Here is a 22,469-nt window from a genome sequence, read left to right on the forward strand (position 1 = left end):
CAAGGTCCAGCAGGCAGAGAGGAATCAGAGAGGAGGCAGGGGTCAATAGCTGGGAGATCCAGGTCTGTGGGGTTTAGCATGCAAGGGCAGGAGTCCTGGGAGCTGAGACAGGGTCAAAAAATGTAGAAGGGCTTTGCTTGATAAAGGCTGGATTTCGTCTGCAAGAGCTTCAGATAATCTGGCACAGAGTAGTGGCTGGAGGAAGCGTATATCCTGAAGGACACAGGTGGAGATGATAAGACAGACAATCATGAATAGAGAAGCAACAGGTGAGCATAGTTAGGTGGGGCACAGCAATGTAGAGAGGCAGGATGACTGAAGATCATGACAGTAACATCTGTTTTAAATTACTAATGTTACATTAAATAGGCTGAACATGCAAAATTTAAATTCCAAAAGTCTCTCTTTCTCCAATGACTGCTGCTCATCATGTTGTTGAGTGTTTCTCCAGAAACATTTATGCTTTTTTGGGGATAAAATCAAAAATATATTTAATTAAGGACCGTAAGACATTAAAATTTCATATCTAGTATGAAATCCATCTTGCGGACACTGGGTTATTTAAATCAGAAGATTGGAACTTTTTAATGCAGGGATTTAGATAATACTTTTTATTAACTGAGAGACAAGAGAAGAGAGAGAGACTTTCAACCATTTAAGATGATTTATTACTAAATAATTTTAAACAATCTAAACAAGACTAACTCTGCTAATGATGGACGTTCTGTTTGAATGAGGTGTGAGATGGATGGTGTGTGTGTGAATGAGTGTCATTCAGAACCCTCGTATCCGGAGAGACAAGTCTGAGCGGGAGATGATGTTTTGCTCCTAACTGATCAGAGTAGTTTCATAACCACATGAGACGCCATATTGTCGCATCCACACACCCTCAGAATTGAGACCTCTGTACAGATCCGGATGCCAGGTCCACAGACCCTCTCCTGGTACTGGAGCCACTGAAACGGCGTCGACAGTACGACAAACCAGTCTTTGGATAGTCTCCAGGTAAAAAGCAACAGGTGGTTCACAGCGTCAAAAGGGGACCCTCATTGGGTCAGAGAGTTCAGCTTTTATTCTGAAAGGAACCGTTGCTTGGTTGGTAAAAAACAACAGATTTTTCCTAGCTTGATGGTTCTCAGCTTAAAAAGAGAAGTACAGATGGCCGGTCCAATACTTCGCTTAGCATGCGGAGAACTCCATGGGATCTTGAGAACTGAACTTAAGATGGTGTTGAACTGGTTTTATTAATCTGGATGTTTTGAATTCTGGTTGAATCAAAGTTGGCAGATTTATGAACACCGCAGAGATTATGCCACGCGTCAGACTAGGAAGGTTCTGATTGGATCAGCAACAGCAATGTGTCATGTGATTGTTTTCATTACGTGTGTCTAGTGAACTAGACTAAGTCATATTACTTATTAAAAACATAAATCATAACATTGTTGTTTCACAGATCGGTCACATTGTATTATGGACTAACAGTTTGTTTGATTAGCTTTATTAAAAATAGAGTTCTTTGATTTATTAAAAGAAAAGAGTCTCTTCATCTTCTGTCTTCTTTGCTGGAAAGTAAACAGTTTAGAAGCAAATGCATGACCTTGAGGCTGTCTCATGCACTCTGGCGCCGTGTCAAAGGCAACTGTGGATAGAGGATAAATAACCTTGTAGGAATAGCTCCTTCATCACGTTACATTAACATGGATGTGAAAAGATACAGATATCTGAGGTATATTCTATTCATTGAAACAAACAAATCAGCTGAAAATAAAGTGGACTTGCAAAAAATGTGATAAATTTTTTGTTTGGTTTTCCGTCTCCAGAACTTTTTCTACAGTCACCGGTGGTTTCTACACAAATCTTCAACTTTGTCTTTGACATCCAAAGTTCACATCATCACTTCTTTCTATTTATTATCGTCATGTGTTCAGTTGAGCAACAATACAGTAAAAAAAAAAAAAAAAACGTAGAATACTGAATAAATGAACAGTTAAGATAAGACTCCAAATAAAAAGCAGCACAAAAATCAGGAACATCTTTAAAAGTCTCATAAAAATCATATAATGTCCACCTGCCATACGGGACGTGTTGTACGTGACCATTTAGGAAAGCTCAGTGTGATGAAAGCAATATAGCTGAGTCGGAAACTTGTAAATAAGATGCAAACCTCAGCTCTGTGACAACAATATGAGTAAACAAGACTCTTGTTTAAAGAGGAATTCAGCAGATTCAGATCAGCTGATGCTGACAGGAAGCGCCTTCTGCTCTCCTCACCCCACCAGCGAATATCACTGTTTTTCCTAGTTTAATTGGTTTTTTATGACTTTTAATGGATGGATGGTCTTTCGTTCCAGAAGTGTATTATGTCAAAATTGCTCTTTTGATTAACCAAAATCATGAAATCCTGCTTTTGGGAATGAAAACTTCAGCTGAAAGCCAACAAGTGGTGCAAAAATGAGAAATTTGCAGTTAAGGGAAACTATTTTAATTGCAATAGTTACTGCAAGATTGAGCATCTGCTACAAAGCTAGCTAAAAAGCCACCCTCTGTGGTTGGAGACAAGGTTAAAGTTGCAGGTAAACAGGCTCCTTGTCTGTGGGTTTTCATCAGAGCCTTGAGTCAGGCACCAACAGCCTCAATCTTTTTAGGATTTCTGTGGAAAAGCACCACACGAGTGCAGGAAAGATGTAAAGCGGAAAAGCAAGGACTGAGTGTAGACCTGAAAAGGCTCCTCTGTCCAGGATTTGGCCTTCAGCCAGATGTCAACAGCAGAGACGTGTCAGACCAGGTACACGTTACAAACGCTGCACCGAGCCTCGTGAACTCCGAGACCCAGATGTTACAGGTGATTTAGTTGTTAATTAATTTTTAAAAGCTTCACGCGAGGACTTTAACCTTGATAGGAGACAGACTTTGACACAGCAGTCATATAAGTTGAAGAGAAAGGGACTGGAGGTTTACAGTGAGGGAGCTCGGCTGAGACCATGGCCACGTGGAGGACTGCCGGAGCTCTACTGCTAATTCTACAGACTGGTAAGGTGTCTTTTGTCCTTCATTACCTAAATAAGACACGTCTATATGTAAATAGGTATTTTACATAGAAATATGTCTTAACTGTCATCATTTGGGATGTTTTTGTACAGTGCAGTGTGCTCAGCTAGTTTTTTGTGTGGATGTAGTTTAGCAGTAAACAAATATTTGACTTTTCTTTATAAAAATGAACAAGTTAGAACACATATTGATGTGATTTGCATTTTCTGTGAGAATTCAATGAACTGAACAAATTTACTTTATTGAAGTACAAATAAAAAAGGCAAAATTCAATTAAATTTCAATTCAGTTTATTTGTATAGCACCAATTCACAAACTCGTCTCAAGGCACTTTACAAAGTAAGCATTCCAATTGAACCTACTGATCAGTGCATTGGGTTCAGTTCATTATTTCAATTAGTTAAACGTTTCCAGTGTAAGGAAACCCAACAGATTACATCGAGTCACTGACTTGACTTTACAGCAATCTCCATACTAAGCAAGCATGTGGCGACAGTGGAGAGGAAAACTCCCTTTTAACAGGAAGATTGATGAATGACCTGCACTCGTAAAGCGCCTTTCTGAGCCAGAGGACTCCAAAGCGCTTTACACTATAGTGTATCATTCAACCATTCACACACACACACACACACACACACACATTCACACCCTCCAGCAGACCTGGCTCGGTATGAGCAGCCATCCGCCAAGGCTCACTGGGGGGTTTGAGAAGACAGAGAAGTCACATTTTTAAAAACGGATAAACTAGTAGCAGGACTTTCTACGTTAAAGTCAAAATAGGTGTAGAAATATATTGAAATGTCAAAAAAAATAAATCAGATACATGATGAATTGCACCAGAAGAAGTAAAATAATAGTTTTGTTAAAGAAAAATGTTAAGTTTGACTAAATATATTTAAAGTTTGGTAGCTCTTCATGCTTTTTGCTTATATAAGAAAATACAGACTGCTGATTTGACATAATTTTCAACAAAACATTGATCATCACCTACTTTTTGGGGAATATGGTGCTGATTTAGAACATCTACACGTCCAGAACTCTTTAGGAATTTTCTAGAACAATTCTAGCTCAAGCTCCAGACCTCTAGCAGACATTTCCACACCTTCCTGTTTTTTTTTTGACAAATTGTTAATTTACATAATATCAAGTCATCTTTTTGAATTTATGCAGCATTTTGCCAAAGCACCATCAGATGGTGCACCATCTCAGACCCTGAGCAGAAGAAATGTCAGGCCATGTCGCAGGCTTTCTCAGCGGTCTCCATCCGTCCGTCCCTCAGCTGCGTCCATGGGCCAACGATCGAAGGCTGCATTCAGAAGCTGAAGGTGAGATTTCATTAACAAGATTTGCAATATTTTAGTTAAGGTATTTCAACCATCTGGATGCCATAAGCAGCAATCAGGAGCCAGACAAAGCAATTCGATGGAAAGGGTTAACCCTAATCCTAACCCCCTTACTGGCATCTCGTAATGCAATGGGTAATGTATGACGTAAGCATATCACTAGATTTGAATTGGACAAAACCAGATCGTTTAAACACTTACTGTAGCTCTTGTCAGGATAAGAAGCTGAAACAATTGGCAGCAATGACACCATGAATTGGTAGTGCAGCTCTGTGTGTGTTTCTCTGAGTCGTGGCTTTCATTTTTGACATCAGAATTGTGATCTTTTCTGTTTCCGTAGACTAAAGACGTTGATGCTCTGTCCATGTTTGCCACTGAAATCTATGCTGCCACAAAGACCACCAACTTCAAGATGGTTGCAAGTGAATCAAAAGCTGGAGGTAGAACTTTTAACTTTCATTGATAATAGCTGATAATATTTGATTGATTGATTGATTGATTGATTGATTGATTGATTGATTGATTGATTGATTGGTTGATTGATTGATTGATTGATTGATTGATTGATTGATTGATTGATTGATTGACTGATTGATTGATTGATTGATTGACTGACTGACTGATTGATTGATTGATTGATTGGTTGGTTGATTGATTGATTGATTGATTGATTGATTGATTGATTGATTGATTGATTGATTGATTGATTGATTGATTGATTGATTGATTGATTGATTGATTGAAGGAATCATTATCAGCATTGCAGCGAGAGGTTACAGGTTCAAATCCCAGCTGCAGCATTTCTGCGCTGAGTTAGCATGTAGCTTCCTCCAACTGACCAAAAAATAAATAAATTTAAAAAATCAGGCATGAACATGTTAGACCCTTTGATGGACTGGAGACCTGTCCATGATGTCCCCCGTCTCTTGACTGCCACTAGCTCCCCGCCACCCTAGTGCGGAAAAATGGTTCAGATAATAGAGGGATGGAGTCCCAATTACTGTGATGCACATTTTTAGAACGAGGAGTTAATTTTGATTCGAGTGAAGAGATTATAAAATTATTTTGAGTATTTATACTGGAGCAGTGGTTCTTAATCCTAGTCCTGGAGAGCCGTAATCCAGCATGTTTTAGTTTGAACCTTGTTTCAACACACCACATTTAAATCAGCAGATGATTAACAGGCTTCTGCAGAGCCTGATGAGCACAGGTGAATAAACCACTGAATCAAGTGTCCTGGAGCAGAGAAACAACTAAAATGTGCTGGATGCTGGCCCTCCAAGACCAGGATTAAGAACCACTTGTGAATGACTTTATAAAAAAAATAGAGTAAGAAAAATCTATGTTTTCCCATCAAAATGAAAATTTATATTTTCATTTTATTGGTTTCATATTAACTTTAACTCTGTGAAATTTATTGATGAGAGTATGTATAATTCTACACATAACCTGAGTTAATATTGCAGATAAGATGGCATTTATGCAAGCACATTCTTAGTTGCGACACCTGCTATCTTGACTGTAATCCCTGTATTGAATATGAACTTGTGCAACCAGAGTGTTGGGATGTACTTTTGTCCTCTTGATCTATCAGTTCCCTGATAATGAGACTGCTGAACCAGCCAGTGTTTCATTGTGATCTTTTTATTTCCCCAGATATTAGCTCCTACTATGCAGTTGCCGTAGTGAAGGCAGCAAACTCCGGCATCAACATCCACAACCTGGAAGGAAAGAAGAGCTGCCACACTGGGAAAGGCCGGACCGCTGGCTGGAATATGCCTCTGGGATACTTAATAGACCAGGGCTACATGTCGGTGATGGGCTGCAACATTCCACAAGGTAGGAAAGCTGGAGAAAACACAAATAATGGAAAATCTATGAATGTTTGATGAGACATGAGCAGAAACTTTGTTAAACACAGGCTTTGTCTGAAACAAGTACAGCTGCAACATGTTTTATATTAATGAATATTTCTTTCTGCCTGTGCTTGATCAGGTGTTGCAAACTTTTTCAACGCGAGCTGTATCCCTGGAGCCAACCAGGCTGGTGACCCCGTGTCTCTGTGTCAGCTCTGCAAAGGAGATGAAAGCGGACAGCACAAATGTGAGATGAGTGACAAAGAGAAGTACTACAGCTACGAAGGAGCTTTTAGGTAATACATGTTGTTGCTTGATGCAAGTTACAGGTTAAATTTGAGAGAAAAAATGTACAAAATAACTAAATAAAGCTGAAAATATGTTGTACAAAGAGAGTTTGGACAACTACATAGTCTATACCACTTTACAAAAAATGCTTCTTATAAAATATTCATTAATAAGTGTGTATTAAGCATCAATTAAGGGTGAGGAATAGATAAAATGGACAAGTTTCTTGTAAATTAGGAGGCAGAACCTGTTCACCTATGTGAGTAATCTAGAGGGGTTTCTTTTTTATTCGCCCTGTGTCCTGTTTGGCTGTAAAGCAATCAGAAGTGATGTCTAAGTGCCACACAAGACCTAAAGCTTTACTCTCACGGGCGAAGTTTTACAGCTTCAGCTATAATGCTCCGCCAGATATAAGAACTTTATTAAAATTGCATTTGGTGAATTTTAATTCCAATGGACACGGAGATGGAAATGAAAGCGAATGGATGGAGAAGACAGAAAGAGTGTGTGGGTGGGGCGAGTTAGGAAAAATACACACAAAAATACAATAAGATTGAGCTAGACACACAGTTACAACATTTACTGAAAAGCCCACAGTAATTGTATTACTGTTGTATTTAGTGCCCACCACAGCCCAAGTTAATGTTATAAAACATCTGCGTCCACACTTCTGAGAACACCTTTTAATCGAGAGTTCTTATATTAAGAATTTAAGGGGGCAGCAGCATCTCAACAGGTTGAGCAGGTTGTCCAGTAATCAGAAGGTTGCAGGTTTGATCCCGGCTCCGGACAGAGAATTCTGCTGTTGCGTCCTTGGGCAAGACACTTAACCCACATTGCCTGCTGGTGGTGGTTGGAGGAACCGGTGGCGCCTGTGCTCGGCAGCCTCGCCTCTGTCAGTGCGCCCCAGGGCAGCTGTGACTACATCGTAGCTCATCACCATCAGTGTGTGAATGTGTGTGTGAATGGATGTATGATACACTGTAGTGTAAAGTGCTTCGGAGTCCTTACTCTGAGAGGCGCTATACAAGTGCGGGTCATTTATCATTTAAAGAGGCAGTAGAATGTAAGGCACATTTTTTCTTGGTGTTGTTGAATAAAACCAGCTTGGGTGGTCGCATTTAGCATGCTAAATATTCAAAGCTGTGTGTGACCTACTTTTTATGTAAATTAGAAATGTTAAAAAGGTGAGAGAAAAACTTCTGTTCCGATCAAGGCTGTGATAACACGTCACATGATAGCAACTCCTGCTTACATCTACATGCCCCACTTCAACATCAGCAATATTTAAACACCGGTCGCAGTCATGCTACCGCAGAGTCACGGTGAGCCATGCCTCTGTGAACACCAGCCTGAGATGTTAGCTTCAGCTGCTAGTAACAGCCTTGTGGAAAGAGAGAAAAACCAGCACTGACCACTCAGTTCCAGGATATACTGAAAAAATCCAGACTATAAAAGAATGCCAGAAAGATCCATAGCTGGTATTTTTCTTCTTTGTTTGTCTGCAACCCTTATGCAACTCTTCTACAAGCAGCCGCACGTTGTCGCACACACTCATTGTCGACTCTTTGAGTGGTGACCTAACAACAAACCCAGACTTTAATTTCAGTTTCTTATTTTGCTTTTCTCTTTTCAAACCCTTCTACCATCGACTGAATCAATACTAACCCCCAACACACACACACACACACACAACATATATACTTAGTAGTGTTTCTATGGTTACATTGTGATTTCTTAGTAAATATTGTATTTGGTGAGAGATAAACTTTATTGTATTTATCCTAGTGAATCTAAGATTAAACGGGTAAACTAGAAGTAGCACATGTTATTATCAAGAGAAGGAGAATGATTAGATGGTTAGCAACAGTGTTCAAGACGATAGCCCCCTCCATGAGGGCACCACATGGAGGGGGCCATGGTAGACCTTCAGGCTTGTGTTATTTGATAAAGTACATTATACGCTATAAAATATGTTTCCAAATGCTCATTGTGCTTACAAGGTAGTAACTTAGCCTCAAACGTTGAATACAAAATCTCAAGATTAACTTTATATAGGTGAACAAAGTTGGCTCACTAGTTGTCAAATCCCAGCATCTTTCTTTGTATTTGTTCTCTTTAGATGTTTGGTTGAAGATGCGGGACAGGTGGCTTTCATTAAACACACTACAGTCCTGGACAACACCAATGGTAACATTTTACTCAACATGACGTGTTTAGTCAGCACATAAGCAATAGAGACTCATTTTATTTGCCCATGTGTGGCTTAACTGCTGTTTGTTCCCCAGGTCAAGGCCCAGCATGGGCACAGGCCCTGAAATCATCAGACTATCAGCTGTTGTGTCGCGACGGCACCAGAGCTTCTGTCTCTGACTGGAAAAGGTGCCATCTTGTTCGAATCCCATTTCGTGGCGTCGTAACTAACAGTGACATCACTCCCTCTGTGGTGTTCAACATGTTGAAGGAAGGTCTGGTAAGTGCAAAGGTGGCAGTCATCACACTGTGTTTTACATATACTTTGAGCTCTTGCTGTAAGAGATCCAGGTTTCAAACAAATGATTTAAAAACATTTTGAACTGGTGAGCCAATCTCTTTATGAGTTAGGTTTGGCTCACGAGTCCAGGTGGACGGTAAATGGTTTCATCATCGAGGTGAAAACTTACCATGAGGTTTCTTTATATCACAAGTGTAATCTTGTGTTTTTCAGCAAAAGTCCGGCTTCAAGATGTTCTCGTCAGCGGATTACGGAGGGGGAACTGTCCTTTTTTCCGAATCAACCACCATGTTTGAAGGCGTTGAGTCCGACGACCCAAAGAAGTGGATGGGTAGCAACTATTACAACGTCATGAGAGCCATGGACTGTAAACCTGCAGGTGAAGCCTTCCTGCAAAATATGGAATAAAATCTAAGAATTCAATAAGTTTTATAAATAAATAAAAAATGAAAAGTACATTAAGTAAGAAGGAAGTAAGAATGACATCCTGGGGTCACATTTGGGTACTGCGGTCCTCTATTAAAACACACGGGGGACTTTTTCACTACCGTGTACCGAGTTTCATGGCTGTTGCAGGTTAGAACCTTCTAGATGACAAGTCAAATACACAGTAAGCTTTTGAGTAGATAAATATGTTTCAACAAAATGTCAAGTTGTCGGTAATTGAAAAAGTAGTTTTAGATTTTTTAGAGACTTGTTTCAAATTAACTATTAGCATTATTAGCTCAGTGTTAGCTTCTAGCCTTTTGTATCTGATATTAGAGTCATACAAAAAGATGCCGTGGTGTCTTAGGGGTACAAGGAACAACTTCTAGGTTGCTCCTGTTTACTTGCTAAGGATCGTTACAAAAAGCTGCTGCGTTTTGCCGGCCAGTGTTGAATTACAAATGCCTGCGCTGCCAGGTGCTGATCAGGCAGCCACCAGGATCGATCAGGCAGACTCCAAAAATCTTAAACCCCCTGACCCAGGAACCGCGAACACTCAGGCAGACCAAGGCACCACACTCCACACCAAATGTGGCAGGGGGAGAGGAGGCGAAGATGTATAGTAGCACAAGAAGTCCCAGGAGAGGGGAGGAGTCCAAGACCCCACCTGACATATACAGTCATACACAGACACAGTCTCACACTCCCTCCCTCATGCTCACACATACACATACAACCTAAGACTTGCAAAAAGGAATGCTAGACACCCACTCATGCTCCCCATACACACCTTATTCACTCTGGTCCTGGTGCTGCTGCGTAATGGGTACAACCCCAGAGTTCGCCCCTTTCTGCTGGAGTGATGATGAACAGGCACCCCCGCCCAACGCTGAGCAAAGCATCCCACCACCCCAGACCCCAACCAGACGGCCAGCTCCCCCTCCTGGCCTCCAGCCCCGGGAAGCCAAGCGACAACAGAGAAGCATCCCTACTTCCAACAGTAGTTAGACGTTGGACTGTTTTGTGATTATTCAGAGTTCCTACATATTGCACCTTTAAATCTCTCAGTTCTTTTAATCCTTCTGATTTAATTACACCGCAATTTACCTGTGACTTCTTCTTCATCCTAGAGATGCCCAGTGTCTTGAGATGGTGTGTGCTGTCCAGTGGGGAGCAGCAGAAATGTGCTGACATGAGTGTAGCCTTCCAAACTCAGAACCTCACTCCCACCATTCGATGTGTCCACGGAGACTCCTTGACCGACTGCATGGAAAGAATCAAAGTAAAGCATGTTTAAAGCAGTTTCTGCTGCTCAGGTGTTCACATAAAGTATATTCAAAAATATTTTATCACTTTTCAAACACTGTTGTGTAGAACAACGAGGCAGATGCCATAAATCTGGATGGAGGTTACATCTACAAAGCAGGCAAGGACTACGGTTTGGTTCCTGCTGCTGCTGAGAGCTACACAGGTACAAACACACATGGTTTATATCTAATGACAAGTAGCTCTTGTGTTGTTTTATTTATTTTTTTCATTCTCCCTGTCTAGATGAACGTGAAGGTTCCATGTACTATGCTGTCTCAGTGGTGAGAAAGAGCAGCGTTGACATCCGTAACCTTGATGACCTGCGTGGCCGTCGCTCCTGTCACACCGGATATGGTCGCACGGCCGGATGGAACGTTCCCGTATCAGCGCTGATGGAGAGAGGACTGATCCAGAGTGAAGGCTGTGAGATTCCACAAGGTTGGTGTGTGCGAGAGAAGCCGAAGCAGGAGCTCATGTAAAAATCTTAGACGGAAATCCTTGATTCACCCACTAGATAATAAAAACTGGTGGATTTCCCTCACTTACATACAATTGAATACCTATATGTTGATATTCCAAAAATGTATTAATGTAAAAATTTGTACAAAACCCTCTTTATTCAAACTCTTAACAGCTTTTCGAGTAAGAATGTAATCCCATGCTGTCGTTCTTTTTAAAGCACAGAAACGGTTTCGTTACCTGTTTTGTCGCTACGTTTCGCCGGCGGCTGCAGGCTTCCTCAGGCTGACGCTGATGGTGGCGCTTCACTTCCTTCTCCGTTTATCCCTGCAGTCGCTGGCGAAACGTAGCGACAAAACAGGTAACAAAACCATTTCTGTGTTTTAAAAAGAACGACCGCATGGGATTAGGACTAATACACAGCAAGAACACACCTAAGATGTTCAAATAAGAATGTAATCGTTTTATTTTTATTTTGGGTTCAGTAAGAATATTATTACTTAATTCAAAGCCGGGCTCTTAAAGTGACAGTGAGCAGTTTCTTGCTCCTCTACCCTACTGGTTGAAAGTTGAATTAGAACAATTGTAAACAACCCTGGTCAGGATGCATCCTGGAGGCCTCCCTGGTGAGGTTTTTCAGGCACATCCAACCGGGAGGAGACCTAAAGGTAGAACCAGGACACGTTGAAGGGACTATGTCTCTCACCTGGCCAGGGAATGCCTTGGGATTCCCCCGGAGGAGCTGGCCCAAGTGGCTGGGGAGAGGGAAGTCTGGGCCTCTCGACTTAGGCTGCTGCCCCCGTGACCCGAGTCCGGATAAGTGGATGAAAATGGATGGATGGATGGATGGATGGATGGATGGGGTAAACCACCCTGCTGCAGCCTGCTGTCGCTAGCACTAACAACAAGCTAACACTAACTTGAGCCAACTAATACTGAAATAAACCAAGAAGTAAAAAGATCCACACTGTAGCAACAAAGCCAGGTCACCATCAGTCTGTGATTTTGTAGCCTCCCTTACCCCCCCCCCAAACTAGAGTAGGCTACACCAACGTTCACACAAGTTTTAGCCCTTTGCTTCACCTCCAAAGAGATTACTCTCCTTTATTTACTTCCACGCTTCACCATGAGGCCAACAGAAAAAGCACACTTCTTTTCTTCATGTACTTTTTATTGACTATCGGCTAACTGCTAGCATTACAGCTAACAGCTGTAAAGGAGGTAAAGTGCGCCCCCTAGAACAGCTACCCACTCCACAAATCTATCAAGAGGGCTGCAGAGTGGTGTCAATGATGAAATTGGTCAAGCTAAAGCTCTAGCTTAAGTTTGATTGTTGTTACTTTAACGGATAGTTAGTTCTGTTGAAGCCCATTCCAGCCACTGTGATAATTTTTTTACTTATGCAATTTCTTTTTGCACAATAAAGTTTTAGAAGTAAAATTTTCTGACACAACCAAATCTATTGTCACACACAGATCTCAAAGCTGCAAAATCCTGAGAGTGACTGATTTCTTTTTTTTCTCCATAACCTGTCCTGCCAGACTCTGACTGTGTATTTTCCATCTTTCATGATGTTTAGCGGTGGGAGAGTTCTTCAAAGAGAGTTGTGTACCTGGTGCCAATCAACCTGGTTTCCCCGGCAACCTGTGTGACCTGTGTGTGGGAGACGGCTCAGGACAGAACAAGTGTGAAAAAGAAAAAGACCTGTATGATGGATACGACGGTGCCTTCAGGTGCTAGAAAACTTTCCAACCATGTTTTGACCCTTTTCTTTTCTTTTTTGTTCAATTTTTGCAGCAATGCCACCAGAAGTTTCTTTACACACACTAACAGAAAATAACAATAAATACTAAATACTATGTATGCATTTATAATATAATTACTAAAATATGCTCAGATTTGTCCCCTAAATCTGCAGCTTTTCCTCATAGGAGCTTAAAAAGCAGCTGAAACTTGTCTAGGTTTGCTCTCATTACTTTTTATTGTGTTTTCACAGACAGGATGACGTTTTTTTTTCCTGCATGTTTTTCACTCAGCAGTAAACAGCACACAAACAGTCAGAAACCAGAAAATGCACACAGACACGCATTTCAGCTTCGACTCGCCAGATACCTGTACTGGCTGCAGAAACAGTGTCCAAAAAGCACGGGGGTAAAAAATGAATAAGAACCTCATTAAATGACCCTCGTGAAAATGTTCATTAATTACATTAATGAGATTTTTTGTCAAATGTATGTCATTTAAAACATTTAGTTGTTGTTGTTTTTTTTATATTTTTAAACAGTGAGTTACAGATTCTAATGACAAATCAGCTTTCACTAAATCAAATCAAGATTATTATCTTGTGCACTTTTTATTTCCGTAACTAGTCATTGTTTTTTTTTTTTGCCTTTTGAGTTCAGCTTTTGTGGTCTTAACCAACGACGTCTCAGCCATGATAAATGAGGTGGGACACAGCAACTTAGCAGTGCGCGCACTTGCACACACACAAACACACACACACACATAGCCAAACCAAGCAAACTAGAGGTATCACGTGTGAATCAGGAACACAACTTTGTATAACGAGACATCACAAAGAAACACTCAGTGTTCATTTCTTGAACTTCCATCTTGTCAAACCCCTCAGTAACTCCTCTGTCAACATCCAATAATCCCAAAGGTTTATCCAGTGATCCCCAGCTGGTGGGATCTTTCCAACCACACATTTTCCCGTCAGCTGGCAACCCCCCACACTCCCAATGAGACTGCGAAAGACTCCTGGCTGTATTATTACATTTACTGATACCAAATAGTTAGAGACCCTCATCTCCAGTTTTTGTTCAAGTGGCAAAGTGCTCCTAATATTTTGTTTGTCTTGATAGCTAACCAGGATAGCCAGCATGGCTGCCTGCTCACATCTGTCCCACAGAACATAAACATGACGTTACGTGTGCTTTGTCCTTTACTTTGATTGAATGATCTGAACTTGGTGCCGGAGTTGTTGGGCCCCACGACTTTCTATTGAAGGTGGCCCGATTGATCATGCGCCCTGGCTACTTGACCAAGGGAATGTCCCTTTGGCTGACTGGTTAGCACGTGTGACTCTCACCCGGGAGTTCGGATCGAATCCCACCCAGGCCGTCGTTTCACCACCTTGCCACATTTGGTGTTGTTGGCAGGAACCATGTAGTACTGTCAAGTAGGTTCATGGACTTGAATCTTGTGGCACCCTGGGCGGGAGCACAGGGGGCGTGCTTGTGGAAAGAGGGGGGAAGCTGTGGCAGGGTGAATTTCACTGCATCCCATTTGATCATGCTCCCTGGCCACTTGACCAAGGGGATGTCCCTTTGGCTGACTGGTTAGTGCGCGTGACTCTCACCCGGGAGTCTGGGGATTGAATCCCGCCCGGGCCCTCGTTTCACCACCTTGCCACACTTTGATTTCCAAATAGATTTGGCTGTCACACAGGACTGCTCTTGTCACACTGAAAGAATTCCAGAAAGGTGAAATACTGGACGGCGCAAGATTTCAGTGAGACAGATTGCACAAAGTCTTGTCCTAGCAGGACACAACATGTCATAACCCCCCAGAGAGAAAAAAACATATTCAATTTAACTCAATTCAAGTTTATTTATATAGCGCCAAATAACAACAAGCGTCGTCTCAAGGCACTTCACATAATAAACATTCCAGTACAGGTCAGTTCATTAAGCCAATCAGAAAAAAGTTTCCTATATAAGGAACTCAGCAAATTGCATCGAGTCACTAACTAGTGTCAGTGACTTTACAGCAATCCTCATACTAAGCAAGCATTTAGTGACAGTGGAGAGGAAAACTCCCTTTTAACAGGAGAAACCTCCTGGCTCAGTATAAGCAGCCATCCACCACAACTCACTGGGGATGGAGAAGACAGAGCAGACACACACACACACACACACACACACACAAAAACACACACACACAAACACACATACCAAGTGGTGTTTCTATGGTTACAATGTGATTTCTTAGTAAATATTCTATTTGGCGAGAGATAAACTTTATTGTATTTATCCTAGTGAATCTATAATTAAACGGGTAAACTAGTAGTAGCACATCCAACGTCAAGGAAAATAAAGTGTTATTATCAGGAGAGGGAGCTAGATTAAATGGTTAGCGACAGTGTTCAAGCCGATGGCCCCCTCCATGAGGCCACCACAGCTCAGCAGAACATCGTTGTAGCTTCTTCTGGGGAGAAAAAAACTTTGAGAAAAAATAAAGTTAACAGCTGAAATTGCAGGAAATAATGCCGTTAAAGAGCAGATTGTAGAAGAAAGTAGTCGAGTGTGAAAAGTGGTCAATGTGTCCTCCATCAGTCTAAGCCTATAGCAGCATAACTACAGAGATAACTCTGGATAACCAAGCCTTTTTAGATGGAGGCATGTTGGAGGCAGGGCAAGGGAGAGCCGTCTTTACCGACTGTACACTCCCCCTCCCTCTACTCCCCCACTTCTCCAGATCTAGGCTAACATCAGATTTTAACCATAGGCCCTATCAAATAAAAATGTTTTAAGCCTAGTCTTAAAAGTAGACAAGGTGTCTGCCTCACAGACTAAAGCTGGGAGTTGGTTCCACAAGAGAGGAGCCTGATAACTAAAAGATCTGCCTCCCATCCTATTTTTAAATATTCTGGAAACCACCAGTAAACCTGCAGTCTGAGAGCGAAGTGCTCGATTAGAAACATATGGAACAATCAGATCACTGATGTCTGATGGAGCTTGATTATTAAGAGCTTTATATGTGAGAAGAAGGATCTTAAAATCTATTCTGAATTTAACAGGTAGCCAATGTAGGGAAGCTAAGACAGGAGAGATATGATCTCTCTTTTTAATTCTCATCAGAACTCTAGTTGCAGCATTTCAGACAAGCTGAAGACTTTTAACTACATTTTGTGGACTTCCTGAGAGTAATGAATTACAGTAATCCAGTCTTGATGTAATAAATGCATGAACTAGTTTTTCAGCATCACTCCTGGAAAGGATGCTTCCAATCTTAGCAATATTCCGAACATTGTTATACATACACAAACTGCATCAGGGGCCCGGCCCCACTGGCCCCTAATTCAGAGACGTTGCTGGTTAACACTGCCATGAAGCTTTATAAATGTTCTAATCAAAGTCACGCAAATTTACATTAAAGATAAAAGCATGAAATTTCAGTTTTCATATTTAAGATCCTTTTTTTCCAGATGTCTGGCAAGTGGAGACGGAGATGTGGCTTTTGTCAAGCATTCCACAGTCTTCCAAAACACAGATGGCAAGACAAGTTCCTTAATTTAGTTTTTCCTTTTATCTTAAAAATCTAAAATGAACATCAGCTTTTCTTCCTTTTGTAGGTCATTCGTCCGAATCCTGGGCTGTAGATCTCCTGTCTAAAGATTTCCAGCTGCTTTGCTCTCAGGGAACTAAAGCCGAAGTCTCACAATACAAACACTGTAACCTGGCCAGAGTACCGTCCCATGCTGTGATGGTTCGACCAGATACCAACATTCACGCCATCTACGGACTCCTGGATTATGCACAGGTGAGAAAATTCATGTGTAATTCTGAATGTAGAAAAGTATAAAAGCAAAAATTATGAAGCTGAAATGTGAGGTTCGGTGAGAAATGTACACCTGTTCTTTTTTTAAATATCAGTCATGCTGAACGTGTAAATCTTCAGTTTCCTGCATTAGCCGCAGAAAGAGAATAGATGATGGAACGCTCGGGACATGAAAAGCCATTCTCTTCTATGTCACCGGGAAATTTTTTTATTCATGGACGACCCCACCTTGGCTTGCAAATTGGCTTGGATTTTAACTTATCTTACCTGTTTTTCTTTAGCGTAAAGCTAATTATGTGTCTGTTGCTGCTGCCTCTTGGCCAGATTGTCGTCAATGAGAATTAGTTCTCAATTTAATCATCTGGTTAAATCAAGGTTAAATTCAATTCAATTCAATTTAAGTTTATTTGTATAGCACCAAATCACGACAAGAGTCATCTCAAGGCACTTCACATAATAAACATTCCAATACAGGTCAGTTCATTAAGCCAATCAGTAAAAAGTTTCCTATATAAGGAACCCAGCAAATTGCATCAAGTCACTGATTAGTGTCAGTGACTATACAGCAATCCTCATACTAAGCAAGCATATAGCGACAGTGGAGAGGAAAACTCCCTTTTAACAGGAAGAAACCTCCAGAGGATCCTGGCTCAGAATGAGCAGCCATCCTCCGCGACTCACTGGGTGTCGAGAAGACAGATCAGACACACACACACACACACACACACACACACACACACACACACACACACACACACACACACACACACACACATACACACTCACAACATATATACCAAGTAGTGTGTCTATGGTTACATTGTGATTTCTTAGTAAATATTCTATTTGGCGAGAGATAAACTTTATTGTATTTATCCTAGTGAATCTATAATTAAACGGGTAAACTAGTAGTAGCACATTCTATGTCAAAGAAAGCAAAACGTTATTATCAGGAGAGGGAGAATGTTTAAGTGGTTAGCAGCAGTGTGCTAGACGATGGCCCCCTCCATGAGGCCACCACAGCTCAGCAGAACATCATTGTAGCTTCTTCTGGGGAGAAAAACACTTAGAGAAAAAATAAAGTGTAACGTGATGAAGGAGCCATTTCTACCCTAACCGCTGTTTCCTTTTGACACAGTGTCAGTGTGCATGAAACAGTCTCAAGGTCATGCATTCGCTTCTAAACTGTTTACATTCCAGCAGTGAAGACAGAAGAATGAACTATTTTCTTTTAATTAATCAAAGAACTCTATTTTAATAAAGCTAATCCATCAAAGTGTTAGTCAATAATAACCACGTGACCGGTCTGTGAAATCACAATGTTATGATTAATGTTTTAATAAGTAAATGACTTATTCTAGCCACTAGACACACTGATACACAAAGATAAATAATCATGACACATTCCGGTCGCAAATCCAATCAGAACCTTCACGTCTGAAGCGTGGCAGAGTCTCTGTGGTGTTTATTTAATCTGTCAGCTGTGATTCGTCTAGAATTATAAACATCAAGATTAATAAAACAGTGCAACGCCATTTTAAGTTCAGTATTTGGCCAGATCTCGAGATCCCCTGAAGTTCATCGCTAAGTCAAGTATGGACCGGCCATCTGAACTTTTTCTTTTAAGCTAAGAACTGCCAAGCTGGGATGTCCTGTCATTGTTATCAACAAAACAACGGTTCCTTCAGAATAAAAGCTGAACTCGCGGACCCAAAGGGGGGTCTCTTTGACGCTGTGAAACACCTGTCGCTTTTTACCTGGAGACTATCCAAAGACTGGTTTGTCGTGCCGAGGACGCTGTTTCATCGGCTCCAGTACCATTGGAAGGTCGTGAACCTGGCAGCCTGATCTGTACGGGAGTCTCACTGACGGGTAATGTAGAGCGACACAGATGGCGCCTCATGTTGTTTTCTGACCACGGTTCAAACGTTGATCAGTTAGGAGCAAAACATCATCTCCCACTCAGACGCGCTTCTCCAGAACAGAGGTTCTGAACTGACATCACACCAACACACACCACCTCACATTCCATTCCATGAGTATCCATCACTAGAGAGTTAGTCATGTTAAACTGTTTAAAATCATTTAGATAATACATTTTGCTTAAACGTTTGGAGGTCTCTCTCTCTTCTCTTGTCTCTCAGTTCATGCAAAGTGTTTATTTAATTTCCCTGTAATAAAAAGAACCACTCTTCTGATTTAAATAGCCCAGTGTCCAGAGATGGGGCCCATACTAGATATGGGTCTTTAATGTCTCTGGTCATTAATTAAAATGTAACTCTTTAACCTCCATTACAAAAGTTAACAGCTGAAATAGCAGAAATAATACAGTTAAAGAGCAAATTGTAGAACAAAGTAGTCGAGTGTGAAAAGTGGTCAGTATGTCCTCCAGCAGTCTAAGCCTATAGCAGCATAACTACAGAGATAACTCTGGATAACAGAGCCTTTTAGAAGGAGGCATATTAAAAGAAAGAAAGAAAGAAAGAAAGAAAGAAAGAAAGAAAGAAAGAAAGAAAGAAAGAAAGAAAGAAAGAAAGAAAGAAAGAAAGAAAGAAAGAAAGAAAGAAAGAAAGAAAGAAAGAAAGAAAGAAAGAAAGAAAGAAAGAAAGATTCCTCTTTTCCTCTGATTTCTTTTTTATTGTATTTTACTTTGTCTCTACAGACGTATTTTGGGAGCGACACAGGTCCCGGTTTCAAGATGTTTGACTCTCAGGCCTACAAGGGTAAAGATCTCATCTTCAAAGATTCCACTGTTCGAATCGTGGGCGTCGGTGAAAGGAAGACCTACCAGGAGTGGCTGGGCCAGGGCTACCTGGACTCACTGGTCGACATGGAATGCAACTCATCGAGCGCAGGTAAAACGAAACACAGAACCGTTTACTCACGTAAAGGAATGGTCAACACTCTGGAGAGTTCCATTTTCCCAGTCTTATAAACACAGCCATCTTTCACGTAACACAGGGATAACGTTCATGAGGCCAAATTCCATTGTTGGTTCTTTTTTAAAACACAGAAAAGGTTTTTTTTTTTTACCTTGCTTTCTGACAGTTTCGTTCGCGGCTGCAAACATCCTCAGAGCTGACGCTGATGGTGGCGTCACTTCCTACTCCGTTTATCCGCGGGCAGCAGAGGACAAAGGACGAAATACCAGCAGGTCATGCGTAAATGTGGAGTTGTTTACAAAATCCCATGCAAACTCTGCAATAAAACATAGATAGGAGAAACCGGACGCCAACTCAACACACGAACAGTAGAACATAGAAAGGAGTGCGAGAGAGAAACAAGTCGAAGACACACAAGAGCAGCAAAACAAGAAGCAGAAAGTACAATAAAGTCAGCCGTAACAGATCACTGCACAAGAGAAAACCATATAATGGACTGGGACAACACAAGGATCATAAACACCGAACAACAGAAATACAAAAGATGGATAAAAGAGGCCATAGAGATAAGGAGACGTCGATGTGGGACCATGAACAGGGACGATGTAGTTTACACGTTGGATCGTGCATGGGACTGCATCATCGGTGAGGGGAGAGTGGGCAGCAGAGGGCGACAACGTCCTCTGCTGCCCACGGATAAACGGAGTAGGAAATGACGCCACCATCAGCATCAGCTCTGAGGAAGTTTGAAGCCGCGAACGAAACCGTCAGCAAGGTAAAAAGAAACCTTTTCTATGTTTTGAAAAAGAACCAAAAATGGAATTAGAAATCAGACACAGCAAGAACGTACCAAAGATGTTCATGATGCCTTATTTAAACTTAAAAAATAAGTTTCTTCTTAGACAGGAGAGTAAATTAGCAGCAATCAGGGGCGTAAAATGAAGGGAACTTAGGCTACATTATTTAACTAACTAAAACTTTATGAATTGTAAAATGAAGTAAACAAATGTCATGTAAGAGCTGGATGATTGTGTAATTTTATTTTCTGACTCCAGTCGTCTCATCTGTGTGGATGCTGCTGCTGACGGCGCTGCTCAGCATCATGATGACCAACAGGATGTGACCTGAAAGTTCACAAACTTTTCTGCACCTCTTCGTTCTTTAATTCATGTTTCCCTTCAGTTCTTCGTATTTTTCCTTGTACCTGATTAAATAACCTACAATTTGAGAAGATAACAAGAAGAAGCTGACTTTTGATTCATTTAAAGGTGTGGAACACTCGTTTAATCCATACATTTGCAGTAGTGGTGGAGTTGCCAATGCTAATGGTTAGCTTCTGCTAGTCGATTTGTTCTCTGCTGGAGAAGTATAAATTAGGCTTTACACATTTCATTTTTTCTCTGCAAAGCTTGTTTCACACAAAAAAGTGGATGTTAATTCAACACGAGCCACCGAAAACGGTCAGGGGTGCCCAATCCCGGTCCTGGAGGGTCAGTATTCAGCAGGCTTAGTGGATTCTCTGCTCCTACACACTTGCTTAACCCCGGCTTTCCACAGGAGCCGTCAGCAGCACGTTACTGCAGCAGCACGTCATAGCTGCTGATAGGAACCGCTGTGGTCAACAGAACCTTTTCCACAGGAGCCGTCAGCAGCTGTCAGCAGCGCGAGTCGGCCGCGTCTCTGGAGCAGCATGTCGCGGCCTTTACGCGCCGGTTCTATTTCCTACGCGCGACGCCTCTGAAACGGGTCAATTTAGACATGTTTGGGGAAGGAAAGACAGGAAATCGGACGCGGAAATGGAGAGAAGCACCTGAGATTTTCAGAATAAAGAACGTACTGCCTTCCGGTTGCTTTACTTTTAAAAAAGTTACTAAATGTGCGTCCCCGTGAGAAGTTATCACCTAGCTAGCGGTCTCCTTTGTTTTTCAGGTCCGTATTGGCGATTATAAAACGGACAGAACATAAAACACAAACCATGTTGTAATTTTCTCCTGCTTGTTGTTGTGTTTACTGACGAAGTCACTCGTGTGACTTCGTGCTCGGTCGGTGACAGCTGCTCCCCTGCTGCTTCACGTCTCGTGGGAAGGGCCAAGCAGCAGTTTACGCGAGCAAGACGTGCTGCTGCAGTAACGTGCTGCTGACGGCTCCCGTGGAAACCCGGGGTAAGAGGTTGAATCACCTGTTCAGCAGCTCATTAAGCTCTGCAAAAGCCTGCTAATCACCTGCTGATTGAAATCAGGTGTGTTGAAGCAGAGTTCAAACTCAAACGTGCTGACCGGCCTGACAGGACCACGACTGGGCAGCCCTGGTTTATGTGATGCACACCCAAACAGAAATATATTTTAAGCTGCACAAATTGGTTAAAATTAATTTGAAATTCAACTCTTCTAAATGATTTGTGTGTCAACAGATTACTTTGCTGCTAATTACTCAGTGAAAAGTGCTAATTTCTGTTTTCCACCCAAAACAGCTCACCCTAACAGCTCAGCATGTTATTCTTTCTGTATTGTTTTCTGTTTTAAAGCGTTGATTGGATGTGTATTTCCTTATGCTGAGAGATTTATTTTTATATGAAGTTCAGATACCATATCAGTGCATATGTCCTGAATCATGCGGTCAGACACCGTCTTCTCTTAGTTGTATTTCTGTGTGAAATGAATAAGTGTGACTAATATTTAGTTGCCAGGCCAGTGTGTCTGCATAAGTATTACTGTATTTAGTTACTAACTGTCAATGCTTGTCTGAATAAAATAAACCTGCATACAGCAAAATATTCTTTGTTCTACAGTGTATTTTGTTTGTC

At 41.4% G+C, this 22,469-nt stretch overlaps 1 protein-coding gene across 1 annotated transcript; it reads left to right on the plus strand.

Moving 5' to 3' along the window:
• The first annotated feature begins 2,889 nt into the window (after positions 1-2,889).
• meltf (melanotransferrin) lies at positions 2,890-22,439 on the plus strand. The gene is made up of 16 exons (XM_015971077.3): positions 2,890-3,030; positions 4,219-4,373; positions 4,732-4,831; positions 6,048-6,230; positions 6,387-6,543; positions 8,658-8,725; positions 8,824-9,008; positions 9,243-9,408; positions 10,586-10,737; positions 10,830-10,926; positions 11,007-11,201; positions 12,802-12,955; positions 16,432-16,499; positions 16,579-16,766; positions 19,447-19,639; positions 20,722-22,439. Exons 1-16 carry the CDS (start codon positions 2,982-2,984, stop codon positions 20,787-20,789), a joined length of 2,178 nt encoding a protein of 725 aa, XP_015826563.1. The 5' UTR covers positions 2,890-2,981; the 3' UTR covers positions 20,790-22,439.
• Positions 22,440-22,469: the final 30 nt, after the last annotated feature.

This window comes from Nothobranchius furzeri, chromosome 8, assembly GCF_043380555.1.
Source record: "Nothobranchius furzeri strain GRZ-AD chromosome 8, NfurGRZ-RIMD1, whole genome shotgun sequence".
Classification (NCBI taxonomy): Eukaryota; Metazoa; Chordata; class Actinopteri; order Cyprinodontiformes; family Nothobranchiidae; genus Nothobranchius; species Nothobranchius furzeri.

What these genes read in the sequence shown, in the direction of transcription:
- meltf (XM_015971077.3), top strand. Translation starts at nt 2,982, where the DNA reads ATGGCCACGTGGAGGACTGCCGGAGCTCTACTGCTAATTCTACAGACT. An exon ending in AAGTGAATCAAAAGCTGGAG is followed by an intron (nt 4,832 to 6,047) that starts GTAGAACTTTTA and finishes TTATTTCCCCAG; the next exon opens with ATATTAGCTCCTACTATGCA. An exon ending in GACTCCTGGATTATGCACAG is followed by an intron (nt 16,767 to 19,446) that starts GTGAGAAAATTC and finishes TTGTCTCTACAG; the next exon opens with ACGTATTTTGGGAGCGACAC.